The sequence below is a fragment of the Curcuma longa genome, chromosome 19 (assembly GCF_044706935.1).
Source record: "Curcuma longa cultivar G26 ecotype Majalengka, Jawa Barat chromosome 19, ITB_CL_G26_1.1, whole genome shotgun sequence".
Classification (NCBI taxonomy): domain Eukaryota; kingdom Viridiplantae; phylum Streptophyta; class Magnoliopsida; order Zingiberales; family Zingiberaceae; genus Curcuma; species Curcuma longa.
The window spans coordinates 2,949,763-2,971,759 of NC_133879.1; the positions used below are offsets into that span (position 1 = coordinate 2,949,763).

At 43.6% G+C, this 21,997-nt stretch overlaps 1 protein-coding gene, 11 non-coding genes and 1 pseudogene across 12 annotated transcripts; 2 read left to right on the top strand and 11 right to left on the bottom strand.

Annotated features, from left to right (window-relative positions):
• Positions 1-266: 266 nt before the first annotated feature.
• LOC141812793 (5S ribosomal RNA) lies at positions 267-385 on the bottom strand. The gene has a single exon (XR_012600330.1). It is a non-coding gene; the product is annotated as a 5S ribosomal RNA (ribosomal RNA).
• Positions 386-725: 340 nt separating this feature from the next.
• On the bottom strand, positions 726-844 carry LOC141812804 (5S ribosomal RNA). Its single transcript, XR_012600338.1, has one exon. It is a non-coding gene; the product is annotated as a 5S ribosomal RNA (ribosomal RNA).
• A 342-nt stretch (positions 845-1,186) lies between these two features.
• Positions 1,187-1,305, bottom strand: LOC141812815 (5S ribosomal RNA). Its single transcript, XR_012600348.1, has one exon. It is a non-coding gene; the product is annotated as a 5S ribosomal RNA (ribosomal RNA).
• Positions 1,306-1,647: 342 nt separating this feature from the next.
• On the bottom strand, positions 1,648-1,766 carry LOC141812817 (5S ribosomal RNA). Its single transcript, XR_012600350.1, has one exon. It is a non-coding gene; the product is annotated as a 5S ribosomal RNA (ribosomal RNA).
• A 342-nt stretch (positions 1,767-2,108) lies between these two features.
• Positions 2,109-2,227, bottom strand: LOC141812818 (5S ribosomal RNA). The gene has a single exon (XR_012600351.1). It is a non-coding gene; the product is annotated as a 5S ribosomal RNA (ribosomal RNA).
• A 342-nt stretch (positions 2,228-2,569) lies between these two features.
• On the bottom strand, positions 2,570-2,688 carry LOC141812794 (5S ribosomal RNA). The gene has a single exon (XR_012600331.1). It is a non-coding gene; the product is annotated as a 5S ribosomal RNA (ribosomal RNA).
• A 342-nt stretch (positions 2,689-3,030) lies between these two features.
• Positions 3,031-3,149, bottom strand: LOC141812795 (5S ribosomal RNA). The gene has a single exon (XR_012600332.1). It is a non-coding gene; the product is annotated as a 5S ribosomal RNA (ribosomal RNA).
• Positions 3,150-3,490: 341 nt separating this feature from the next.
• On the bottom strand, positions 3,491-3,609 carry LOC141812796 (5S ribosomal RNA). The gene has a single exon (XR_012600333.1). It is a non-coding gene; the product is annotated as a 5S ribosomal RNA (ribosomal RNA).
• A 342-nt stretch (positions 3,610-3,951) lies between these two features.
• LOC141812797 (5S ribosomal RNA) lies at positions 3,952-4,070 on the bottom strand. The gene has a single exon (XR_012600334.1). It is a non-coding gene; the product is annotated as a 5S ribosomal RNA (ribosomal RNA).
• Positions 4,071-4,412: 342 nt separating this feature from the next.
• Positions 4,413-4,531, bottom strand: LOC141812798 (5S ribosomal RNA). Its single transcript, XR_012600335.1, has one exon. It is a non-coding gene; the product is annotated as a 5S ribosomal RNA (ribosomal RNA).
• Positions 4,532-4,873: 342 nt separating this feature from the next.
• Positions 4,874-4,992, bottom strand: LOC141812799 (5S ribosomal RNA). The gene has a single exon (XR_012600336.1). It is a non-coding gene; the product is annotated as a 5S ribosomal RNA (ribosomal RNA).
• Positions 4,993-11,559: 6,567 nt separating this feature from the next.
• Positions 11,560-12,469, top strand: LOC141812744 (uncharacterized; annotated as a pseudogene).
• A 2,030-nt stretch (positions 12,470-14,499) lies between these two features.
• On the top strand, positions 14,500-15,262 carry LOC141812745 (glyoxylase I 4-like). The gene is made up of 3 exons (XM_074700744.1): positions 14,500-14,666; positions 14,756-14,864; positions 14,981-15,262. The coding sequence occupies exons 1-3, from the start codon at positions 14,500-14,502 to the stop codon at positions 15,260-15,262; spliced, it is 558 nt and encodes a 185-aa protein (XP_074556845.1).
• The last annotated feature ends 6,735 nt before the right edge of the window (positions 15,263-21,997 follow it).

Genomic DNA, 21,997 nt, shown 5'->3' on the forward strand with positions numbered 1-21,997 from the left:
TGCGGAACCCTCAATCCATCCATCCATCCGCGATTTCCCAACCAAACCACCTCCAATTCTTCCGAGGACAAAAAATGAGACCACCAGACCAATTACCCCACGCGCACCTCGAAAAAATAATTCCCGGCCAACACACACGCGTACACACAAACCTCTCGCCGCTACGCGAGCACGAGGCCGAAGACGAGCAGGAAGGCAGCCCGCACGAACAAAAAGAGAGACCGAAAAAAATAATAAATCAACAATAACACGTGAAACATCAAAAATAGGTGCAACACGAGGACTTCCCAGGGGGTCACCCATCCTAGTACTGCTCTCGCCCAAGCACGCTTAACTTCGGAGTTCTGATGGGATCCGGTGCATTAGTGCTGGTATGATCGCACCCATCCTTCCCACCACGCGCTCCCTATATATCCCGCCAACGGTCATCGACCGAAAAATCAACCTTCGCCGCCGCACCGTGCGGAACTCAATCCATCCATCCATCCGCGATTTCCCAACCAAACCACCTCCAATTCTTCCGAGGACAAAAAATGAGACCACCAGACCAATTACCCCACGCGCACCTCGAAAAAATAATTCCCGGCCAACACACACGCGTACACACAAACCTCTCGCCGCTACGCGAGCACGAGGCCGAAGACGAGCAGGAAGGCAGCCCGCACGAACAAAAAGAGAGACCGAAAAAAATAATAAATCAACAATAACACGTGAAACATCAAAAATAGGTGCAACACGAGGACTTCCCAGGGGGTCACCCATCCTAGTACTGCTCTCGCCCAAGCACGCTTAACTTCGGAGTTCTGATGGGATCCGGTGCATTAGTGCTGGTATGATCGCACCCATCCTTCCCACCACGCGCTCCCTATATATCCCGCCAACGGTCATCGACCGAAAAATCAACCTTCGCCGCCGCACCGTGCGGAACCCTCAATCCATCCATCCATCCGCGATTTCCCAACCAAACCACCTCCAATTCTTCCGAGGACAAAAAATGAGACCACCAGACCAATTACCCCACGCGCACCTCGAAAAAATAATTCCCGGCCAACACACACGCGTACACACAAACCTCTCGCCGCTACGCGAGCACGAGGCCGAAGACGAGCAGGAAGGCAGCCCGCACGAACAAAAAGAGAGACCGAAAAAAATAATAAATCAACAATAACACGTGAAACATCAAAAATAGGTGCAACACGAGGACTTCCCAGGGGGTCACCCATCCTAGTACTGCTCTCGCCCAAGCACGCTTAACTTCGGAGTTCTGATGGGATCCGGTGCATTAGTGCTGGTATGATCGCACCCATCCTTCCCACCACGCGCTCCCTATATATCCCGCCAACGGTCATCGACCGAAAAATCAACCTTCGCCGCCGCACCGTGCGGAACCCTCAATCCATCCATCCATCCGCGATTTCCCAACCAAACCACCTCCAATTCTTCCGAGGACAAAAAATGAGACCACCAGACCAATTACCCCACGCGCACCTCGAAAAAATAATTCCCGGCCAACACACACGCGTACACACAAACCTCTCGCCGCTACGCGAGCACGAGGCCGAAGACGAGCAGGAAGGCAGCCCGCACGAACAAAAAGAGAGACCGAAAAAAATAATAAATCAACAATAACACGTGAAACATCAAAAATAGGTGCAACACGAGGACTTCCCAGGGGGTCACCCATCCTAGTACTGCTCTCGCCCAAGCACGCTTAACTTCGGAGTTCTGATGGGATCCGGTGCATTAGTGCTGGTATGATCGCACCCATCCTTCCCACCACGCGCTCCCTATATATCCCGCCAACGGTCATCGACCGAAAAATCAACCTTCGCCGCCGCACCGTGCGGAACCCTCAATCCATCCATCCATCCGCGATTTCCCAACCAAACCACCTCCAATTCTTCCGAGGACAAAAAATGAGACCACCAGACCAATTACCCCACGCGCACCTCGAAAAAATAATTCCCGGCCAACACACACGCGTACACACAAACCTCTCGCCGCTACGCGAGCACGAGGCCGAAGACGAGCAGGAAGGCAGCCCGCACGAACAAAAAGAGAGACCGAAAAAAATAATAAATCAACAATAACACGTGAAACATCAAAAATAGGTGCAACACGAGGACTTCCCAGGGGGTCACCCATCCTAGTACTGCTCTCGCCCAAGCACGCTTAACTTCGGAGTTCTGATGGGATCCGGTGCATTAGTGCTGGTATGATCGCACCCATCCTTCCCACCACGCGCTCCCTATATATCCCGCCAACGGTCATCGACCGAAAAATCAACCTTCGCCGCCGCACCGTGCGGAACCCTCAATCCATCCATCCATCCGCGATTTCCCAACCAAACCACCTCCAATTCTTCCGAGGACAAAAAATGAGACCACCAGACCAATTACCCCACGCGCACCTCGAAAAAATAATTCCCGGCCAACACACACGCGTACACACAAACCTCTCGCCGCTACGCGAGCACGAGGCCGAAGACGAGCAGGAAGGCAGCCCGCACGAACAAAAAGAGAGACCGAAAAAAATAATAAATCAACAATAACACGTGAAACATCAAAAATAGGTGCAACACGAGGACTTCCCAGGGGGTCACCCATCCTAGTACTGCTCTCGCCCAAGCACGCTTAACTTCGGAGTTCTGATGGGATCCGGTGCATTAGTGCTGGTATGATCGCACCCATCCTTCCCACCACGCGCTCCCTATATATCCCGCCAACGGTCATCGACCGAAAAATCAACCTTCGCCGCCGCACCGTGCGGAACCCTCAATCCATCCATCCATCCGCGATTTCCCAACCAAACCACCTCCAATTCTTCCGAGGACAAAAAATGAGACCACCAGACCAATTACCCCACGCGCACCTCGAAAAAATAATTCCCGGCCAACACACACGCGTACACACAAACCTCTCGCCGCTACGCGAGCACGAGGCCGAAGACGAGCAGGAAGGCAGCCCGCACGAACAAAAAGAGAGACCGAAAAAAATAATAAATCAACAATAACACGTGAAACATCAAAAATAGGTGCAACACGAGGACTTCCCAGGGGGTCACCCATCCTAGTACTGCTCTCGCCCAAGCACGCTTAACTTCGGAGTTCTGATGGGATCCGGTGCATTAGTGCTGGTATGATCGCACCCATCCTTCCCACCACGCGCTCCCTATATATCCCGCCAACGGTCATCGACCGAAAAATCAACCTTCGCCGCCGCACCGTGCGGAACCCTCAATCCATCCATCCATCCGCGATTTCCCAACCAAACCACCTCCAATTCTTCCGAGGACAAAAATGAGACCACCAGACCAATTACCCCACGCGCACCTCGAAAAAATAATTCCCGGCCAACACACACGCGTACACACAAACCTCTCGCCGCTACGCGAGCACGAGGCCGAAGACGAGCAGGAAGGCAGCCCGCACGAACAAAAAGAGAGACCGAAAAAAATAATAAATCAACAATAACACGTGAAACATCAAAAATAGGTGCAACACGAGGACTTCCCAGGGGGTCACCCATCCTAGTACTGCTCTCGCCCAAGCACGCTTAACTTCGGAGTTCTGATGGGATCCGGTGCATTAGTGCTGGTATGATCGCACCCATCCTTCCCACCACGCGCTCCCTATATATCCCGCCAACGGTCATCGACCGAAAAATCAACCTTCGCCGCCGCACCGTGCGGAACCCTCAATCCATCCATCCATCCGCGATTTCCCAACCAAACCACCTCCAATTCTTCCGAGGACAAAAAATGAGACCACCAGACCAATTACCCCACGCGCACCTCGAAAAAATAATTCCCGGCCAACACACACGCGTACACACAAACCTCTCGCCGCTACGCGAGCACGAGGCCGAAGACGAGCAGGAAGGCAGCCCGCACGAACAAAAAGAGAGACCGAAAAAAATAATAAATCAACAATAACACGTGAAACATCAAAAATAGGTGCAACACGAGGACTTCCCAGGGGGTCACCCATCCTAGTACTGCTCTCGCCCAAGCACGCTTAACTTCGGAGTTCTGATGGGATCCGGTGCATTAGTGCTGGTATGATCGCACCCATCCTTCCCACCACGCGCTCCCTATATATCCCGCCAACGGTCATCGACCGAAAAATCAACCTTCGCCGCCGCACCGTGCGGAACCCTCAATCCATCCATCCATCCGCGATTTCCCAACCAAACCACCTCCAATTCTTCCGAGGACAAAAAATGAGACCACCAGACCAATTACCCCACGCGCACCTCGAAAAAATAATTCCCGGCCAACACACACGCGTACACACAAACCTCTCGCCGCTACGCGAGCACGAGGCCGAAGACGAGCAGGAAGGCAGCCCGCACGAACAAAAAGAGAGACCGAAAAAAATAATAAATCAACAATAACACGTGAAACATCAAAAATAGGTGCAACACGAGGACTTCCCAGGGGGTCACCCATCCTAGTACTGCTCTCGCCCAAGCACGCTTAACTTCGGAGTTCTGATGGGATCCGGTGCATTAGTGCTGGTATGATCGCACCCATCCTTCCCACCACGCGCTCCCTATATATCCCGCCAACGGTCATCGACCGAAAAATCAACCTTCGCCGCCGCACCGTGCGGAACCCTCAATCCATCCATCCATCCGCGATTTCCCAACCAAACCACCTCCAATTCTTCCGAGGACAAAAAATGAGACCACCAGACCAATTACCCCACGCGCACCTCGAAAAAATAATTCCCGGCCAACACACACGCGTACACACAAACCTCTCGCCGCTACGCGAGCACGAGGCCGAAGACGAGCAGGAAGGCAGCCCGCACGAACAAAAAGAGAGACCGAAAAAAATAATAAATCAACAATAACACGTGAAACATCAAAAATAGGTGCAACACGAGGACTTCCCAGGGGGTCACCCATCCTAGTACTGCTCTCGCCCAAGCACGCTTAACTTCGGAGTTCTGATGGGATCCGGTGCATTAGTGCTGGTATGATCGCACCCCCACCTCTTGAACGGCGCCGGACAGTTCCCGCTGATACTTTTGGGTCTGCTCAGCAGCCCCAGCAACGTCCTTCTCAAGCTTATGCACCCTCTGACGGCCTCAGCTATACTCTGCTTCAGTCGCCTATTTTTGAGGACCGTTTCGTTCAGTTCCTTTTCGAATCTCTCGACGGCACTACCATACATGGCCGCCCGTAAAGCCCAACGCCCCGACTTGCGTCTGGCGTCGTCCCTCTTCTCCCTAAGTCGCTGCAGGTGCTCCTCAAAGGTGTCGTCCATCAGACCCACTGGAGAACCAAAATCTGAAACCAAAGTGGAGCGTAGATGACAAGGAAAGCGGAGAGCCTTCCTAATATACATCTGCCGCAGACACTCGCACCTCGACACCGGTCAAGGCCAACCATCCTCCTTTCCAAAAAGCTGACCTACACGGCCTAGCACGAAGAAGACAAATGAGAAAGGTCGCGACGTGGCACCTCCTCAAGTCTTGTCGCATCAGCGTCAGAGGGTCACGGGCGAAAGAAGCCAAGAAACGACAATATAGGCCTCGACCAACACGTCCGCCAGGTAGGCACCCACGAGAACCTACCGCGATGGCCCACGGTGACTAAGCCGAGGTCACAAAAAGAGTTACCTAGGAAACTTCGAAAAATGAGAAGGATCCCTCAGTCCTGAACCTCGCTAGTAAGGCTCGGAAGCCGAGCTCACACGCGAAGGGGAAACTCGCCCCCTCAAAAAAGGGCAACACAGACCTTTCAGAGAAACAAAGACATCAACCCTAGAAGAACAAATAACCCGCATAGCGGACGCAAGCACAAGCAAAATGTTTATTTATGTTCAGATCAAGCAAAGGAGCCACTCAGAGACACCAAGTAGGAACTCTGGGGATTATTTGGAGTAGCCTATCAAAAACCAAGAAACGCCAAAAGCAAGAAAAGGGAAATAGAAGAAGAAGCCGAGGTCTGTTAGACCTCGGCAGGCGACTTTTGACCTAAGGGAGCCAGAGAGGCAGTAGACTCTGACACGCGGGTAGCTGGAGGGAGATCGGCCGGTACCAAGGACGCCTCCACCTGGCTAACTGAAGCACCCAGAGCCTCAGGATTCAGCAACCCCTTCGGAGATGGGAAAATCTTGTCGAACGGCCTCGGGTAAAGCATTCCAGGCTGCCTTCAAATCCAGGAAACTGAGGTCGGCATCTCGAGCGATCAAGCCCGACCTCATGAATTGAAGAATGGCGCCGTCAAAATCATACTCCATCATTTTGCCCGCCCTTAGGGCAACCAAGTGGTAAAAATCAGGCGAAGAGAGGAAGGTCTGGTGACGCTTCGCAAACCGAGCTTCCTCCCTCGTCTGCATATCCTCCATCTCCACTTGAGCCGCATTGAGCTCGGAGATAAGTTGTTCTTCTTTAGCCCGAGCTTCTGATAACTGCTGAACCCCCTGTTCGCGCTCCTCGGCAAGGTCAGCCTTCAACCGCTGAATTTGATCTCTAGCCCCAACTAGCTCGGTCTCCCGTTGCGCCGACAAGCGCTCCGCTTGTAGGTAGGAGTCTCGAAGTTGCCTCTCAGTATTATACAATTCTTGAACCTTCGCCTTCCAATTTTCAACCTCCTCCTCCGCTTTTGACTGAGCACTTTGAGCCACCATCACCTCGGCCCGAGCTAAGTCCACATCCCTCAAAGCTTCGGACAAACCTTGAGGCATGGGAGGTCGGTCAGCCAGTTCCGCCCGCAAACGAGTTATCTCGTTGTCCATCCGGGCGATGCGTTTCTCCGACCTGACCACTTGACGGTGCAAAGCTTTCTGTTCCATACCGATCTACGAGACAAGAAATTCAGTTAGCTTGCGGTATTGTAGAAATACCCCCCAAACACAAAGAGCATACCTTGATATAGGATTCGTACAAGTGCTCACTCAGTTCCACCATCCCGAGCTGAGGAAGAAGCCTCTGGTGAGCTTCAAGGCGCTCAGTAGCAGCCTCGCAAACAGTGCGGGAGAATAAGCTCCCCGGATCAATCTGCATGCCCGGTACCGAAACGGAATGAGGCACATAAGGTTCCACCACATTCGGTTCAGCAGCCGCCACTGCGCCAGATAAAAGAGAAGAAGGCACTTCATCCCTCGAACCTTCATCACGACAACCCTGACCTCTAGGTCGGGAGGCAGGAGGTCGGGACAACACAGGAGGCTCTAAACCAGCAGGCTCGGCATCGGTTGAGCACCGACGCTTGTTCAGGGGATCCTCCTCACCGTGGGGTCGGACCTTCTGCTTCTTTAGCCGACCAGATCCAGACAACGGAGGTCTGGAGGAGCCCTCGGGGTTATCTGCTCTCTTCAGCTCAGGAGCATCTCGAGCTGATCCATCACCTCTGGACGTGGGGTGAGGAGTATCGCGGTCAGCTCGGCCCCTTGGGGGAGCCCGAGAAGGGGGCAAGGCGCCGGGGTCTTCGGTAGGATCTCCAGACGCCCACATGCTTTCTAGACGGGTTAGGTCCCACTTGAGGACCTTGTTCATAGAAGCATTCAACATGATACGACCTGCAAAGAAAATAAAAAGTTAATGAGCAACCGTGAAACCAGTTACTAAAGGAAATTCTTACTCAAACGGTCCCCCAGCCGAATTTGGATAGGACTAAGCTCTGCTCGATGTAATAAAGCCTCGTTCTCCACCAGATCATTGACGTTGAAACTTAACCCTTCTAATCTAGCAGAAGCTTCCAAGAAAGCAGGAGATCGACGTATCCGACCTGAAGCAGGAACCGAAGGCAGGTCGGTCGACCACACGGTAGGCCAGGCATAGGGTTGCGGAGGCCTGAGGAAGATAAAGCAACTTTTCCAACCCTTATGGGAAGTCGGATACTTAGTCAAAAAACTAAGTCCTTGCCTAGCTGAGAAGTAAAAAACCCCGCACTCAAACCGACGCAAGGCATACAAGGCGTTAAACAAGGCAGGGGTCAGAAAAATTTGATACAGCCGACATATAATGATGGTACCGCAAATAAGGCGGTAAGAATTTGGAGCAAGTTGAGAAAGGTTGAGATGATAATAGCGTGCCAATTCTAAAAAGAAGGAAGGGATAGGGGAACCTAAGACCACTAGTCATCTGGTCATAGAAAACAGTTATGTGGCCTGTAGGGGTCGACAAGGCCTCTGGTCTGACAGGGGCACATAGAGGGCATGATCACAGGGAATTTCAAACTGACTCCTGAACAGGCCAACGGCGTCCGAATCATAAACACTACGACGGGTCCCAAACCAAGGAACCGAAGGAGAGACAAAGAAGCCATACTCGTCGAAAGTTGTGTTCACGGAACAGTAAATACACCGATAGCAAAACGAACTCGCAAAGCAACACCAAACCTGCGAAGTTTAGGGAAACTGATATTTTCTTACATGGAGAATGCGGCCAGTGCGAGAAGTAATGGGAACCGTTTAGCTGAACCTTGACGAGCATTAGGTAGGTATCATTCTAAGAAGAGCTCGACGGAGTATCAGGAGTTTTCGGGAAAACCTAGGGAACTAGATCAAGCTCAAAACAAGCTCCCCAGGCACCCGAATGAAACATATCACTAGAAAAAGTAAGAAGAGGTAAAACTAGCTCCGAAGGAGCTCGGTAAGAACCAAGCATAGCCTATCAAGCCCTGGAGAAGGTTCAGTATACGAAGAATCAGGCCCAGTAGAAGCATATTATATAAACGAGGACGCATAGCCGACGGATCAATCCACTAGGGAAGGGCCATTAGAAACCTAAATCAGCAAATGCTCCTAAATCCATGAGCGTCAATCACAACATATAAAGAACGAGCCTATACCAAGCTCGATGCCCGAGAACACTACAAAAAAATAGGTATTTTGCGATGAATTTTTGGGACGAATAATTTTCGTCGCCAATCAGCAACGAATTTTGGGACGAATCCAAATTTCGTCGCTAATCTGCAACAAAATTTACGACGAAAAAAATATTAGTTGCCAATTTAGCAACTCAATATATTCGTCGCAAAATTCGTTGCAAAAAATAATTCGTTGCTAAATTCATCGCAAATTTGCAACGAATAATTTATTCATCGCAAATTGGCGACGAAAGATTTTTTCGTTGCAAAAAAGACGCCATATCGCCCAATTTTGGCGACGAATCGACGTATTCGTCGCCAATTTGGCGACGAAATATTCGTCGCCAATTTGGCGATGAATTAACGAAACCCTACATCCGAACTTTTGTATTCGTCGCCAAACAGACACCGACAAAAAGTGTAATTCGCCGCAAACAAACGCCAAGACAAATCGTCGCCAATTTGGCGACGAATTATTTAATTCATCGCCAAACAAACGACGAACACAAACTTCGTCGCCAATTTTGGCGACGAATGTTCGTCGCCAATTTGGCGACGAATTTGGCGACGAAAGAGATTCGTCGCAAAAACTTTACTAAAACCCTAATCCGAACTTTTCTTTTCTTCTCCCACGCGAACGCGATCTCTGCCGAACAGCTCTCTCTCGCCGATCTCTCGCCGGATATCTCTCCCTCGCCGCCGGATCTCTCTCTCGCCGATCCCTCGCCGGATCTCCCTCGCCGGATCTCTCCCTCGCCGTCGGATCTCTCTCCCTCGCCGGATCTCTCTCGCCGGATCTCTCCCTCGCCGATCTCTCTCCCTCGCCGCCGGATCTCTCTCCCTGGCTCGCCGGATCTCTCTCCCTCGCCGCCGGATCCTCCTCACGTGGTAAGCTTCCTCCTTCCTTTTTCCTCTTTTTTTCTGTGTTTTTCGCCGCCGGCGCCGCTGGAGAGAGATCGCCGAACGTCGGGCGGCGCTGACGTCTGGCCGACGTCGGGCGGCTGGCCGCTCGGCCTCGCTCCCTGGCCGCCGTCGGCCGTCGCTGGCGGCCGTCGCTGGCCCCTGGCCGGCGCTGGCCGCCCCTGGCCGGCGCTGGCCAGCCCCTTGCCGGCGCTGGCCGCCCTTGGCCGGCGCTGGCCCCCGCCGGCCTGGCCGCCCCTTGCGACGCTGGCCAGCCCTTGCCGGTTAATTGACCTAATTCTCTGTCAAGGTTAATTTTCCCTGTATATGTTAATTTTCCCTGTATAGATTAATTTTCATGTTAGAAAAATTTTCCTAGGTTAATTTTCATGATGCTTATCAAAGGTAGTTTCTACCTCATATGCTTAGAAATATTATGGTTGGTGTTAGGTTTTTGGTAGAATACATAGTATTTTTATTGTGCTAATGTTGCTATTTAGATTGCAATCTGTTTAGATTCAATACTGAAGAACATCTTATTACCATTTATTGTATCGTATAAATGTGGTAGGACAAGTGTACAAGTTATCATTCCCTAAACCTCGTAAATCCTAAATTACTCCCTGAACTCTAAAATTAAAATTGTAAACTCTAAACCTAAATCCTAAATCCTAAACCTAAACCCAAAAACCCTAAACCCCCTAAACCTTAAAAAATCACTAAACCATAAAAACCTAAACTCGTAAACCCTTAAACAATAAATCATAAACTCTTAAAAATTCCTAAATCTTAAATTCTAAATCATAAATCCTAAACTCTAAACACTAATTAATTAAAACTCTAAAGCCCCTAAACACTAAACACTAAATCCTCAAACCCTAAATCTAAACCTAAACCCAAAAACCCTAAACCCCCTAAACCTTAAAAAATCACTAAACCATAAAAACCTAAACTCGTAAACCCTTAAACAATAAATCATAAATTCTTAAAAATTCCTAAATCTTAAATTCTAAATCATAAATCCTAAAGTCTAAACACTAATTAATTAAAACTCTAAAGCCCCTAAACACTAAACACTAAATCCTAAACCCTAAATCTAAACCTAAACCCAAAAACCCTAAACCCCCTAAACCTTAAAAAATCACTAAACCATAAAAACCTAAACTCGTAAACCCTTAAACAATAAATCATAAACTCTTAAAAATTCCTAAATCTTAAATTCTAAATCATAAATCCTAAACTCTAAACACTAAAACTCTAAAGCCCCTAAACACTAAACACTAAATCCTAAACCCTAAATCTAAACTTAAACCCAAAAACCCTAAACCCCCTAAACCTTAAAAAATCACTAAACCATAAAAACCTAAACTCGTAAACCCTTAAACAATAAATCATAAATTCTTAAAAATTCCTAAATCTTAAATTCTAAATCATAAATCCTAAAGTCTAAACACTAAAAATTAAAACTCTAAAGCCCCTAAACACTAAACACTAAATCCTCAAACCCTAAATCTAAACCTAAACCCAAAAACCCTAAACCCCCTAAACCTTAAAAAATCACTAAACCATAAAAACCTAAACTCGTAAACCCTTAAACAATAAATCATAAATTCTTAAAAATTCCTAAATCTTAAATTCTAAATCCTCTAAACACTAATTAATTAAAACTCTAAAGCCCCTAAACACTAAACCCTTCCTCAAACCCTAAACCCCCTAAATCCTCCCCCTAAATCCTAAACCTCTTAAACCCTAAACGTTAGAACAAGTGTTGATGAATTAAAAAAGAATTATTAATGAAATATATGTTAATATGTTCGAATTTGTGGATTCAGGAAAAATGCAGAACGCAAGAAGTTGGATGTATAACAAGAATTTACCTGAACGTAGAGGTTTGACCGATGAATTTATTGCTGGATTAGAACAATTTATCGAGTTTGCTTCAAATAAGTTTGATTTTATGGATGGAAATAAGATAAGATGCCCATGCAGAAAGTGTCACAATGGCAAATTTTTAGAAATAAATAAAGTACGAGAACATCTGTGTAGATTTGGTTTCACCCCCAATTACTATAATTGGACTTCTCATGGTGAACCGTTCATATCTGATGAAGATTATGGGCAAAACATACAATACTCAGGCATGGGAGATCAGAGCTATTATATTGATCAATTTAATCCATATCAGAGGATGGTAACTGATGCTGCAGGTCAGAATATTTTTGCGGAATCGAGTGGTCCAAGTTCTAGTTTTCCTCCAATGGTTGAACAAATGTTTACTCCTTATGCTTATGCATCACCGTTAGAGGAGACACAAGTACCCGGAGTTGATGCAAATTTAAATAATGAATCATATCTCAAATGGCAGGAATTATTGAGTGCTGCAGATGAACCATTGTGGGCTGGTTGTGACACTCACAGTCAACTCTCTGTTACTGCAAGATTGTTGAATGTCAAAGCAGAACATAATGTGTCTCAAGATTGTTTTAATGATTTTGTTCAAGTTATGGGGGAGGCATTGCCACGTGATCATATAATGCCCAATGATTATTATAATATGAAAAAACTCGTCAAAGACTTAGGGCTTCCAGTAGAAAGAATTGATGTTTGCAGAGATGGTTGTATGTTATATTGGGGTGATGATGTAAATGCAGAAGTTTGTAAATTTTGTAATCAAGTCAGATACAAGCCTACCAAAAGGAGTCAACAACGACGTAAAGCATACACTCAGTTATTTTATTTGCCTTTGACTCCTAGGCTACAAAGACTTTATGCATCAAAAGTTACTGCTGAACACATGACTTGGCATGCAACTCATCAAACAGAAGAGGGAATAATGTGTCATCCATCAGATGGACTGCAGTGGAAACATTTTGATAGAACACATCCTGAATTTGCGAAGGAATTCGAAACATTCGGTTAGGTCTTTGTGCTGATGGATTTGCTCCATTTGGTGATGTGACTGTTGGATGTTATGTGATTGTATATTATGCATGCTATGGATGTTATGGATATTTGAATGTTATGAATATCGATATTTGTATGTGATGGATATTTGTATATGATGGATATTTGGAAGAAATGAATATATGTTTTTGATTCATTTGTATTGTTGTATGTGATTGTTTGATAACAGGTTAAATGTATTTATGAATCGATTCGATTGGATCGATATTATTTATATATACAGGATAATCACTAAAAAAAATCATGCATTGAAATTTTTTTTGTTTTTGCAATGAAATTGGCGACGAAAATGGGATTCGTCGCCAATTGACGACGAAATTAGCAATGAAAATCAGTTCGTCACAAATATATCATAAGTTACTATTTATCGACTTTAGCAACGAATTCTAGATTCGTTGCCAAATTCGTCGCCAATTGGCGGCGACGAATTTGACAATAAATATTTATTTTTGTCGCAAACATTTGCGACAAATATAGATTTTTCGACGCAGATTTTTTGCGACAACTTGATTGCGACGAATTTTTTTCGTTACAAAATTCGTCGCCAATACTTTTGCAATGAATTTTTTAAAAAAATTTGTCCCAGAATTCATCGCAGATTGCTAGTTTTTTGTAGTGTAAAAGCACTCCAAATTTTGAATCTTGTTGAACTTTCGAAGTCTTAGAACTCTTACGAGAGGAGAGAAAAAAGTACAAGAGAAAATTTCACAACTTAAATTGAATTGAGTGATTTGAGGGAAAAGGATGAGATTTTTTTTATAAAGATGAAAAGTTACTCACAAGGGGTGAACAGTTTGTTCCAAAAGTGAAAAGACATGGAATATGTCTTTTCACTTAAAATAATATTATCAATTGCTATTAATTGATTTTATTAATCAATACTGTAATATATATATATATATATATATAAAAATTAATATTGTAGCTATGATTAATCTGATTAATCATTTAATTAATCCATATATTAATCTTTTAATCAATCAATTAATCTTTATCAATTAACCAATCTACTCATTAATTAAACATTAATTTTGCAACTAAATTTTGAAAATTAATTCTAATTTCACGTCCCTGAATGATTCCACATGAACAGTCATGCATATTCGAATTAGCGTTCATGTAATCTCATTCATACACTCAACTCATATGCGAGCCAAAATTTCTTTTTGAATATACCGGATCAACCCTTTATTAAACATTAATTTCTCATCCATTAGTAAAAAAATTACACATTACTAGTCAAATTTAACTTTGATTAGTAAAATTTAAAATTACCCATCAAAATAAATTTTGGCCGGTAATTTTAAATGTCTAGCCAAATTCAATTTGGAGGGAAAAAATTCGCTGATAATCTAATTTTTTCCCGTGTTGCGAACAAGATTTACGAAGACGATCTACTTGCGAAATAATCATCCTATCCTTATTCTATTATTCAATAATTTATTGATTACAGAAATCAATTTTCCAACAACATATATTCTATCAAGAGCTGACCTACAAATAAATAAGTACTTGACAACGAATCAAAACCAATCTTTCAAGTCAATGCCAAATTGCTTACAGGTATACATGACAAGGAAGCTAGCTTTATCATGCGTTCCACGTTACTGATATATATATGTGCACATCTACATGATTCCCTTCTTCGTTACGACAGAATATATATGATTCCTTCACAGTACACTGCAAACAGCTCATCGATCGACCTAACATTCAATTCAATTTCAATCTATATATATACACATCAAACCCTCTCTTTCTTTCTTGCAGTCGAAAGAGATAGAAATTAATTAATAGTGAAGAAGATAGATCGATGTTGGAGAAGCAGAAGGTACTGGGTGATGAAGCATTGCCGTTGACTTCCCTGAACCACATCTCCATCCTCTGCAAATCCGTCGAGTCCTCTCTCCTTTTCTTCCAAAATGTGCTCGGCTTCGTCCCCATCAGAAGGCCCAGCTCCTTCACTTTTGACGGCGCATGGTGTGTGTGTGTGCATGCTCATCTTCTGCAGGTTTATTCAATTTACAGTATTTGATTCAATTCCGTCGTCGTCACTCGTTAATCTGCAGGTTGTTCAACTACGGGGTTGGAATTCACTTGATACAGTCGGAGAACCCTAGTGATTTGCCAGCAGCCAAGGGAGAAATCAATCCCAAGGACAGCCATATCTCCTTCCAGGTATAGAACTGCAAACAAACGAATGGATATTGTCTAGGAATATTATTTACGAATAATTTATAATCTTTATCAAATAGAATTCATGACCATTTGAGGCGTTTGAATTAAATTTGCAGTGTGAGAGCATGTTGCTGGTGGAGACGAGGCTGAAAGACATGGGCATATCGTACTTGCAGAGCCGCGTGGAGGAGGGAGGAGTCCACGTGGACCAGCTGTTCTTCCATGACCCCGATGGGCTCATGATCGAGGTTTGCAACTGTGAGAGACTTCCGGTGATTCCGCTCGCCGGCGGCGAGCCGGCGATGGACTGCCAAAGGTCGGATGATGCACTCACGAGCCATATGTCACTGCGGCCGTGCATAGAGTGTTTTTCTCATGCAAAAACAACAATTGTTTAACTGTAAAATTAAAAAAAAAAACTGTGATTGAGTGGTTGATTATATTGTTTTGTTTGTACGTTCTTATAATCGTGGAAAGAATATATATGCATGTATTATTGGGAAAAAATAATAATTGTATTTAGAGGATGAATGATTGCTTGAGTGTTGGTGCATAGATTGATCAAATGTTTGTTCAGAACATGAAACGTCTTACTGTTTTCACTGATATATATATATTATTCTTTGCTGGAATTGATGGTGGGCAAAAACAAATCCATCGAAATAAAAAAAAATCGAATTGCATTTTTCTTAAGTTAATTTCTAAGATTTGGGATTGGGTTTAGAATTTAGTCTTATTAAACAGTCAAATATTTTGATCAAAAATATTTAATAGCTATTATTCAATTTATTTGATAGATACCACAATCACTTTTATGAGTACCTACTTGATGATCATCAAACTCGTATAACATGAGGAAAATAGTGTTCAAAAAGTGAATAACAAATTAGAGGAAATTGGATTCAATATGATAGTCCTGAGTTGAAAGGGAATAATAGATGAAATCGACTCTAATATGAATGGAAAATAATCCAATATTAAAATTTTAAGGCAACATGACTAATTTATGTCGAATCACAATTGATGATATTGTACTCTTGGGCTTACGGTACAATGGTTAGACCTTTTAGCGGATAATCAGATATGCCAACTTTGAGTCTCAATTGCGCATTACAGGAGATTTTCTCCCCAGTGAGAAGTGGGCCTAAGCTATTCCACATTCTCTATTTGACCACACCACTTGATTTGGGTTCACATTGGTAGATCCTCTCCAAGTGACTCCTCCTTCGACCTACTGCGTCCAAGCCATCCGTTTGATCTGTAATGTCAACACTAGTCAATGGGGGTTGACATTGTTGGCTTTGCCCCTCCGATGCTTAAATTAGCACAGTGCCGAAGGGATAAGGTTGTCTTCATCAAGAGAAGAACTTGAACCGGGAAGAAGAGAGTGTCTCCCGTGGAGGAATGACTTTGGCAAGCTGCAAGAGAGAGTGTCCTCCGCTAGGGGAAGAAGGGCTTGAGCTAAGATAGAAAAAGCACAGTAATTGATCAGGTCAATTTACTGCCTTTGCTCATAGTGTTTTTTCTCTCGAAAATGGCCATACTCCTCTTTGATGAACCCCAACTCCTTTTCACATGGGTTGACCCATGATGCTGTGATATTCTCACTGTTAGGACTCGTGTGAGTTAGAGGGGGGTCAATAGCTTCGATCGCTTCTCGTCTTAATCTTATACTTGTCGTTTGAATGCGTAGCAGAAATCTTGATTTAAACGTGACTCCATATGTACAACTCCAGGATTTTACTTGGTATCTATCTCCTTGAGATGACTAATCCAAGGTTTACTCCGAGCTATCTACCTCCACTATGAACTCCTCCTTTTCGGATACCTTCCAGAAGCGGAGAAGCCTCTCACAAGCTCATTCTTATAAGAACACAATATTACAATAAGAAACAAGAATACAAATACAAATGAAAGCAAAAACCCACCCTTTAAGAAACCTACAGTAGACTCCCTTCTCCCGATTGCGGCTTCTCCCTTCTCCCGATCGCGCGCGACGCCGCCACTGGGATTTCACCGCTGCTCGAGAGCTCGCCGCCTTAGCCGTAGCTGGAAGCCAAGGAGGGACCGCCGGACGACCTCGCCGCCCTCCGATTTCCAGTCGCACCAGTGCCAGCGACCCTCCTTCGCCGAAGACCGCCGCCTTGCTGCCACCGATTCTCTTTGGTACTAGGACCGCCGCCGACTGGTTTCGTAGAGACGGAGACCCTCGACGTTGGGACCTCACCGCCGTCGTCGATTGGTGGTCTGCTGCCTCGTACGTGAGTTGATCTGTTTGCTTCGTAGATTTCTGAGTTCCCTGCTTTGCTCCGGTCCTTCTTGCTTTTACTGAGCTGCCTTGCTCGATCTAGGGCACCGATTGATTTGGAGGTGGGTGCCGGTGCTTGGATAGAGAAAGAACGCAGAGAAGGACCCAGCCGTTGTGGGTTTCTGCCGTGAGGGAATAGAGCGGAGATGGAACGGATTTAGGGCTTTGGGTAAGAAATTCTTATCTAAGTCTTGGTTGTTTTGATTTCTTGAGTTGAGATGGTTTTCTTCTCCACAGCTTGTTGCTGTGATTAGAACGAGCTTGATCTTGAGCAGTTTGGAATCGGAGCATTGTTCTAGAGCTCAGATCTGAAGAGTTAGGGCATTATTTTGAGGTTAGTTCTTGTCATGGGATCTGATGCTTGTTTCGATATGTTTTGGTGAGATGGATCTGTTGAATGTTAGGATGGGTGGATCGGGTATTTATCCTGATGTGAATTTGGATTAAATCCACCTTAATAAATGATTTAGGAATTGGAGTTAGTTTGGGTGTGATTAAGTTGGCTGGTAATGATTAGCTAACTTTATATATATATATATATATATATATATATGTTCTTTGATCCAGGATATTGATTTGAGTGGTTTGGTTGCGGACATTATCAGACTCGGAGTCTTTGTGATTACACGCAACCAATCGAAAGGCGGGTACCTTGACTTATCTTTTATAGATATGTCTTTATTGATATGTGTATTACATGCTATCAGTAATTCATGATCCTGTTCGTATCTATTCCACTTGATACCATGATCTGCTTTCTATACCAGTTATCAGTGCTATTTGATAGTATTGGATACTTACTCATATTGTGGATATCAGTAGTCATTTATCTTGCTATCATCTGATACCTTTGCCATGTTTAGCTATCTGATACTTATGGATTTTTGACACCACCTGATACCTGTTCATATGCTTTAGTCTGGTTTATCTTACTCTGTATCGGTGTTTATACTAGACATGAGACCTGATATATTCCTGATTATGGGGGCATATGACATGGACTGGTAGATGGATAGGTGGTGCATGGATCATACTGATGGATATGCATTTGGATATATGCTGCATGGACTAGTGTCATACATCATGCTTGCATATATTGCATAACTGACGTGCGGGATTCCATTGTTGTTGAGTCCGGCGTCAGTTACATGCGGGCTACCAACCAAAGGGTGTGTGTAATTGCATGTCTTGTGATCATCTGCTCCTGCTCCTATTTTAGTCGAGTCGCTCCTATTATAGTTGTAGCACAGCTCGAGCCCGTCACTCGTATATGATTTACACACACACTCCACTCATGGGTTAGTGGAAACTTTTAGGTTGGTGCATACTTGCCCTGACAGGAGCTCCGCTAGGCCACCCAGGATAGTGGTTTCGTAGCGTGGTAGCATACAGGGATCCCTCCTCTGTCATTGTGACCAGGAGATGAGAGCTTGCTCGCCCACTTATGATTTGGGTACCAGGATAGGTGTACACCTCGAGGACATCCTGTCCACTCGGTCATGCAGGAGCAGTGACGGCAGAGTGCACAGAGGTCACAGCCCTACCCACTCGACGACTTCACCACTGTGGATGAGTACTCTGACGGGTTTTGGCTCCCACGCGACCTCACCACTAGAGGGGTCACTAATCCGACTGGCGTCAGGGGTGACCAGGACATGCATTGCACCATGTGCATACTGCACTATTGCATTTGTTTGTGATTGTTGCACTTGTTTGATGCACTTGGATGACATGCATATACAGGAGACCTATGTATTGATATGTGGACTACTTTTACCTTATCATTGATTATCAGACTCTGGTATGTACAGATCTACTGTTATTCAGTTTTCTACCTTATTTACCTTCTAGTAGACTGTACAGCATGTTATTACTGTTGATAGCAATTTTATACACATATCTGCTAGATACCCGCTGAGTTTCTTTTGGAACTCACCCCGTTTACCTGTATCCGTTTTCAGGTTGATGCCATCTGGAGAGCTGCACTGCTAGTCCCGAACCTTGGTGTTTTGGTTTATTTACTTTACTGCATTCGTGTATTCGGACTTATTAGACTTCTTGTCATGTTTTCCCTTTTGGTATCTGTTTTCCGCTGAGTCGACATTTGTTTCCATAATCGAGTTGTTATCGGATTCTGACAGATTTGATATACTTGCGTGGTTGTGATACTATAGTAGGATGTGTTGAGTGACCGTGTGAGTTACAATTATTTCTATTTTACTTGTATAAATCCATAGCCTGTTATGGATTGGCCGTGTGGGCCTTATATATGTGTATGTATTCAGGGAAGTCAATTGTTACAGGGGAGATGCTGCCGAAATTTCTCGGTAAGCCGTCTCCCGGGGTGTAACAATCTATCTCCTTGAGATGACTAATCCAAGGTTCACTCCGAGCTATCTACCTCCACTATGAACTCCTCCTTTTCGGATACCTTCCAGAAGCGGAGAAGCCTCTCACAAGCTCATTCTTATAAGAACACAATATTACAATAAGAAACAAGAATACAAATACAAATGAAAGCAAAAACACTTTTACAAATGAGATCTTACTTTGGATGCTTTCTTGTTGCTTAGAATAATCTCTTATTGGTCTGAAAATATAGCAACACTTCGTCCTCAAACCCCCAAGAACTGACTCATTCTCCTTCAAGCGAAATCCTACTTATATAATTAATATTAGGGTTAATTTTCGCCTATCAGTTGACTAATATCATTTACTAGTAGATTGATTTGGTCAGCGACCAAATAACGACTTTTGAACCTTCTGATATCTATCTGATTTTATCAATTTTTCAAATATCAGTTAAATCAATTTGTCAATCAATTGAATCAATTCATTTCTGTATACTTTTAAAATAGCACCAGTCGACTGATTACTCTAATTAGTTGAATCAATTTATTTCTATTCAATTATGATCTAAATCAGTTGATTGATGCACATAATCAATCAAATTGATTTGAGTAACACGATACATCTCTGAATGAGCTTCGTTTCACACCAAAGATCGTCCTATTCTGATATCCGAGTCACAAGTTATGACCTTCAAAATTTTACTATATCATTTTCGATTTCCTTTGCATGACATCCAGTCATCCTTGGCCTGTCAAGATGTCTCGTTGCTCAGTATATAGTCAACCTTGACCTGCTAGGACTTCATTATTGTCTAGCTTCCAGTCAACCTTGACCTGCCAAGACTTACTCATTGTCTAGTATCTGGTTGATCTCAACCTACTAGAACTTCGTTGTTGTCTAATATCCGATCAACCTTGACCTGTTAGGATAAGTGTCCGATCAACTTTGGCCTACTTGGACTTTCCTCTTGCCAACTTCCTTATTAGACTTTTAATCACTAAGTGTTCGATCAACCTTGACCCACTTGGACTTTTCTTCTCGTGCCAAGTGTCTGGTCCTCCATGACCTACTTGGACTTCCCGTCTCGTGCCAATTGTTTGATCCTCCATGATCGACTTGAACTTTTCACCATCAAGTATCCGTTCAACCAAAACCTATTTGACACCTAACCAACATATTGATAAAATATCAAAATCCAACTCAAGTCAAATCGAGCTTCGTCAACTTGGTTAACTTGATCAACCTTGACCTGAGGTTAATTGCATCAAAAATCTCTCCCTTTTTGATGTTTGACAATATGTTTAAGTTAGGCTAACTCATTAGCCCAACTTTTTTATCATCCTTCTTCTCATGCCAAAGCATGAATGTGAGTTTTGTAACTTAAACCCTACATTCTCCTCCTTTAGCACACATCAAAAATCTCTTCTCAAGATCCATTCACCTTATCCAATCCTCTCAAATCAAGGTTCCCTACCTTCTATTTCATCAAATGCTCAACCTAGAGTACACAATCCTTCATTTATTCACTTACCTTAAATTCTTATAATTTCACCCTTTCATATCCAATTCATGTCTTTAAGGTGGACCTCCTACTCAAAGCATGCTCCAACCTCTATCATTGCACCAACAATGATTTTAGAATTCCTAAACCTTTAGAAAATTCTAAAGTCTAAGTCATGAGGTTAAAAATTTAACCTTGAATCTTAACCTCCTCCTCAAATCTTATGCGCCTTTCTTTCCCTTTTTAACCATCTTTTTTTTTATTTTCATCAAGAAAATCACCTTTGAATGCTTATCCAAGCATATCATATGGTTAGGAATAGTTAAGTTACCTGGAATGAGATTAAATGCCTTAAACAAATTAATTTTAGTGAAAAATATAGCTATTCAATCGACTAGTTACTAATATCAGTAGATTAATATAAAAAATTATATTTTTAATTTTTAGATTAAATTTTAAAAATACATAAGTAATTTTATAATTTTTAAAAAATCATAAAATTTCATATATACATTGTTTATATCAAATAATATCAGGAAAAATAATTTTCTAAGAAAATACATCTTATTTTCAAAGAATGATACAAAGTTGGAAATCATTAAAAATTTTAATGTTTCACTCTAACTTTGTATCAATTTGATCAATGGTGATTCCTATCAACAAATAGACTTCACTAAAATTTTTATACTTTTGAAATCATTTTAAAACATAATTTTCAATCATGATTTATGAGCTAAATGCACATGACTTGCACATTAGCTTTCCCCATCATTAGTCAACACAAAATCAATTAGTTTTGATGAAATTAAAGCTCATTTTAATACATAAATTGCATCTTAAATTTAATTTATCATACTAACATCTCACTTGTATCTAATGTGTCTCAATACATACACAAGTTAACTCTATGATTCTTATGAGATGTAAAATAGATTTTCCCTAAACTAAGGGATCATGGATTTCTATCTAAAC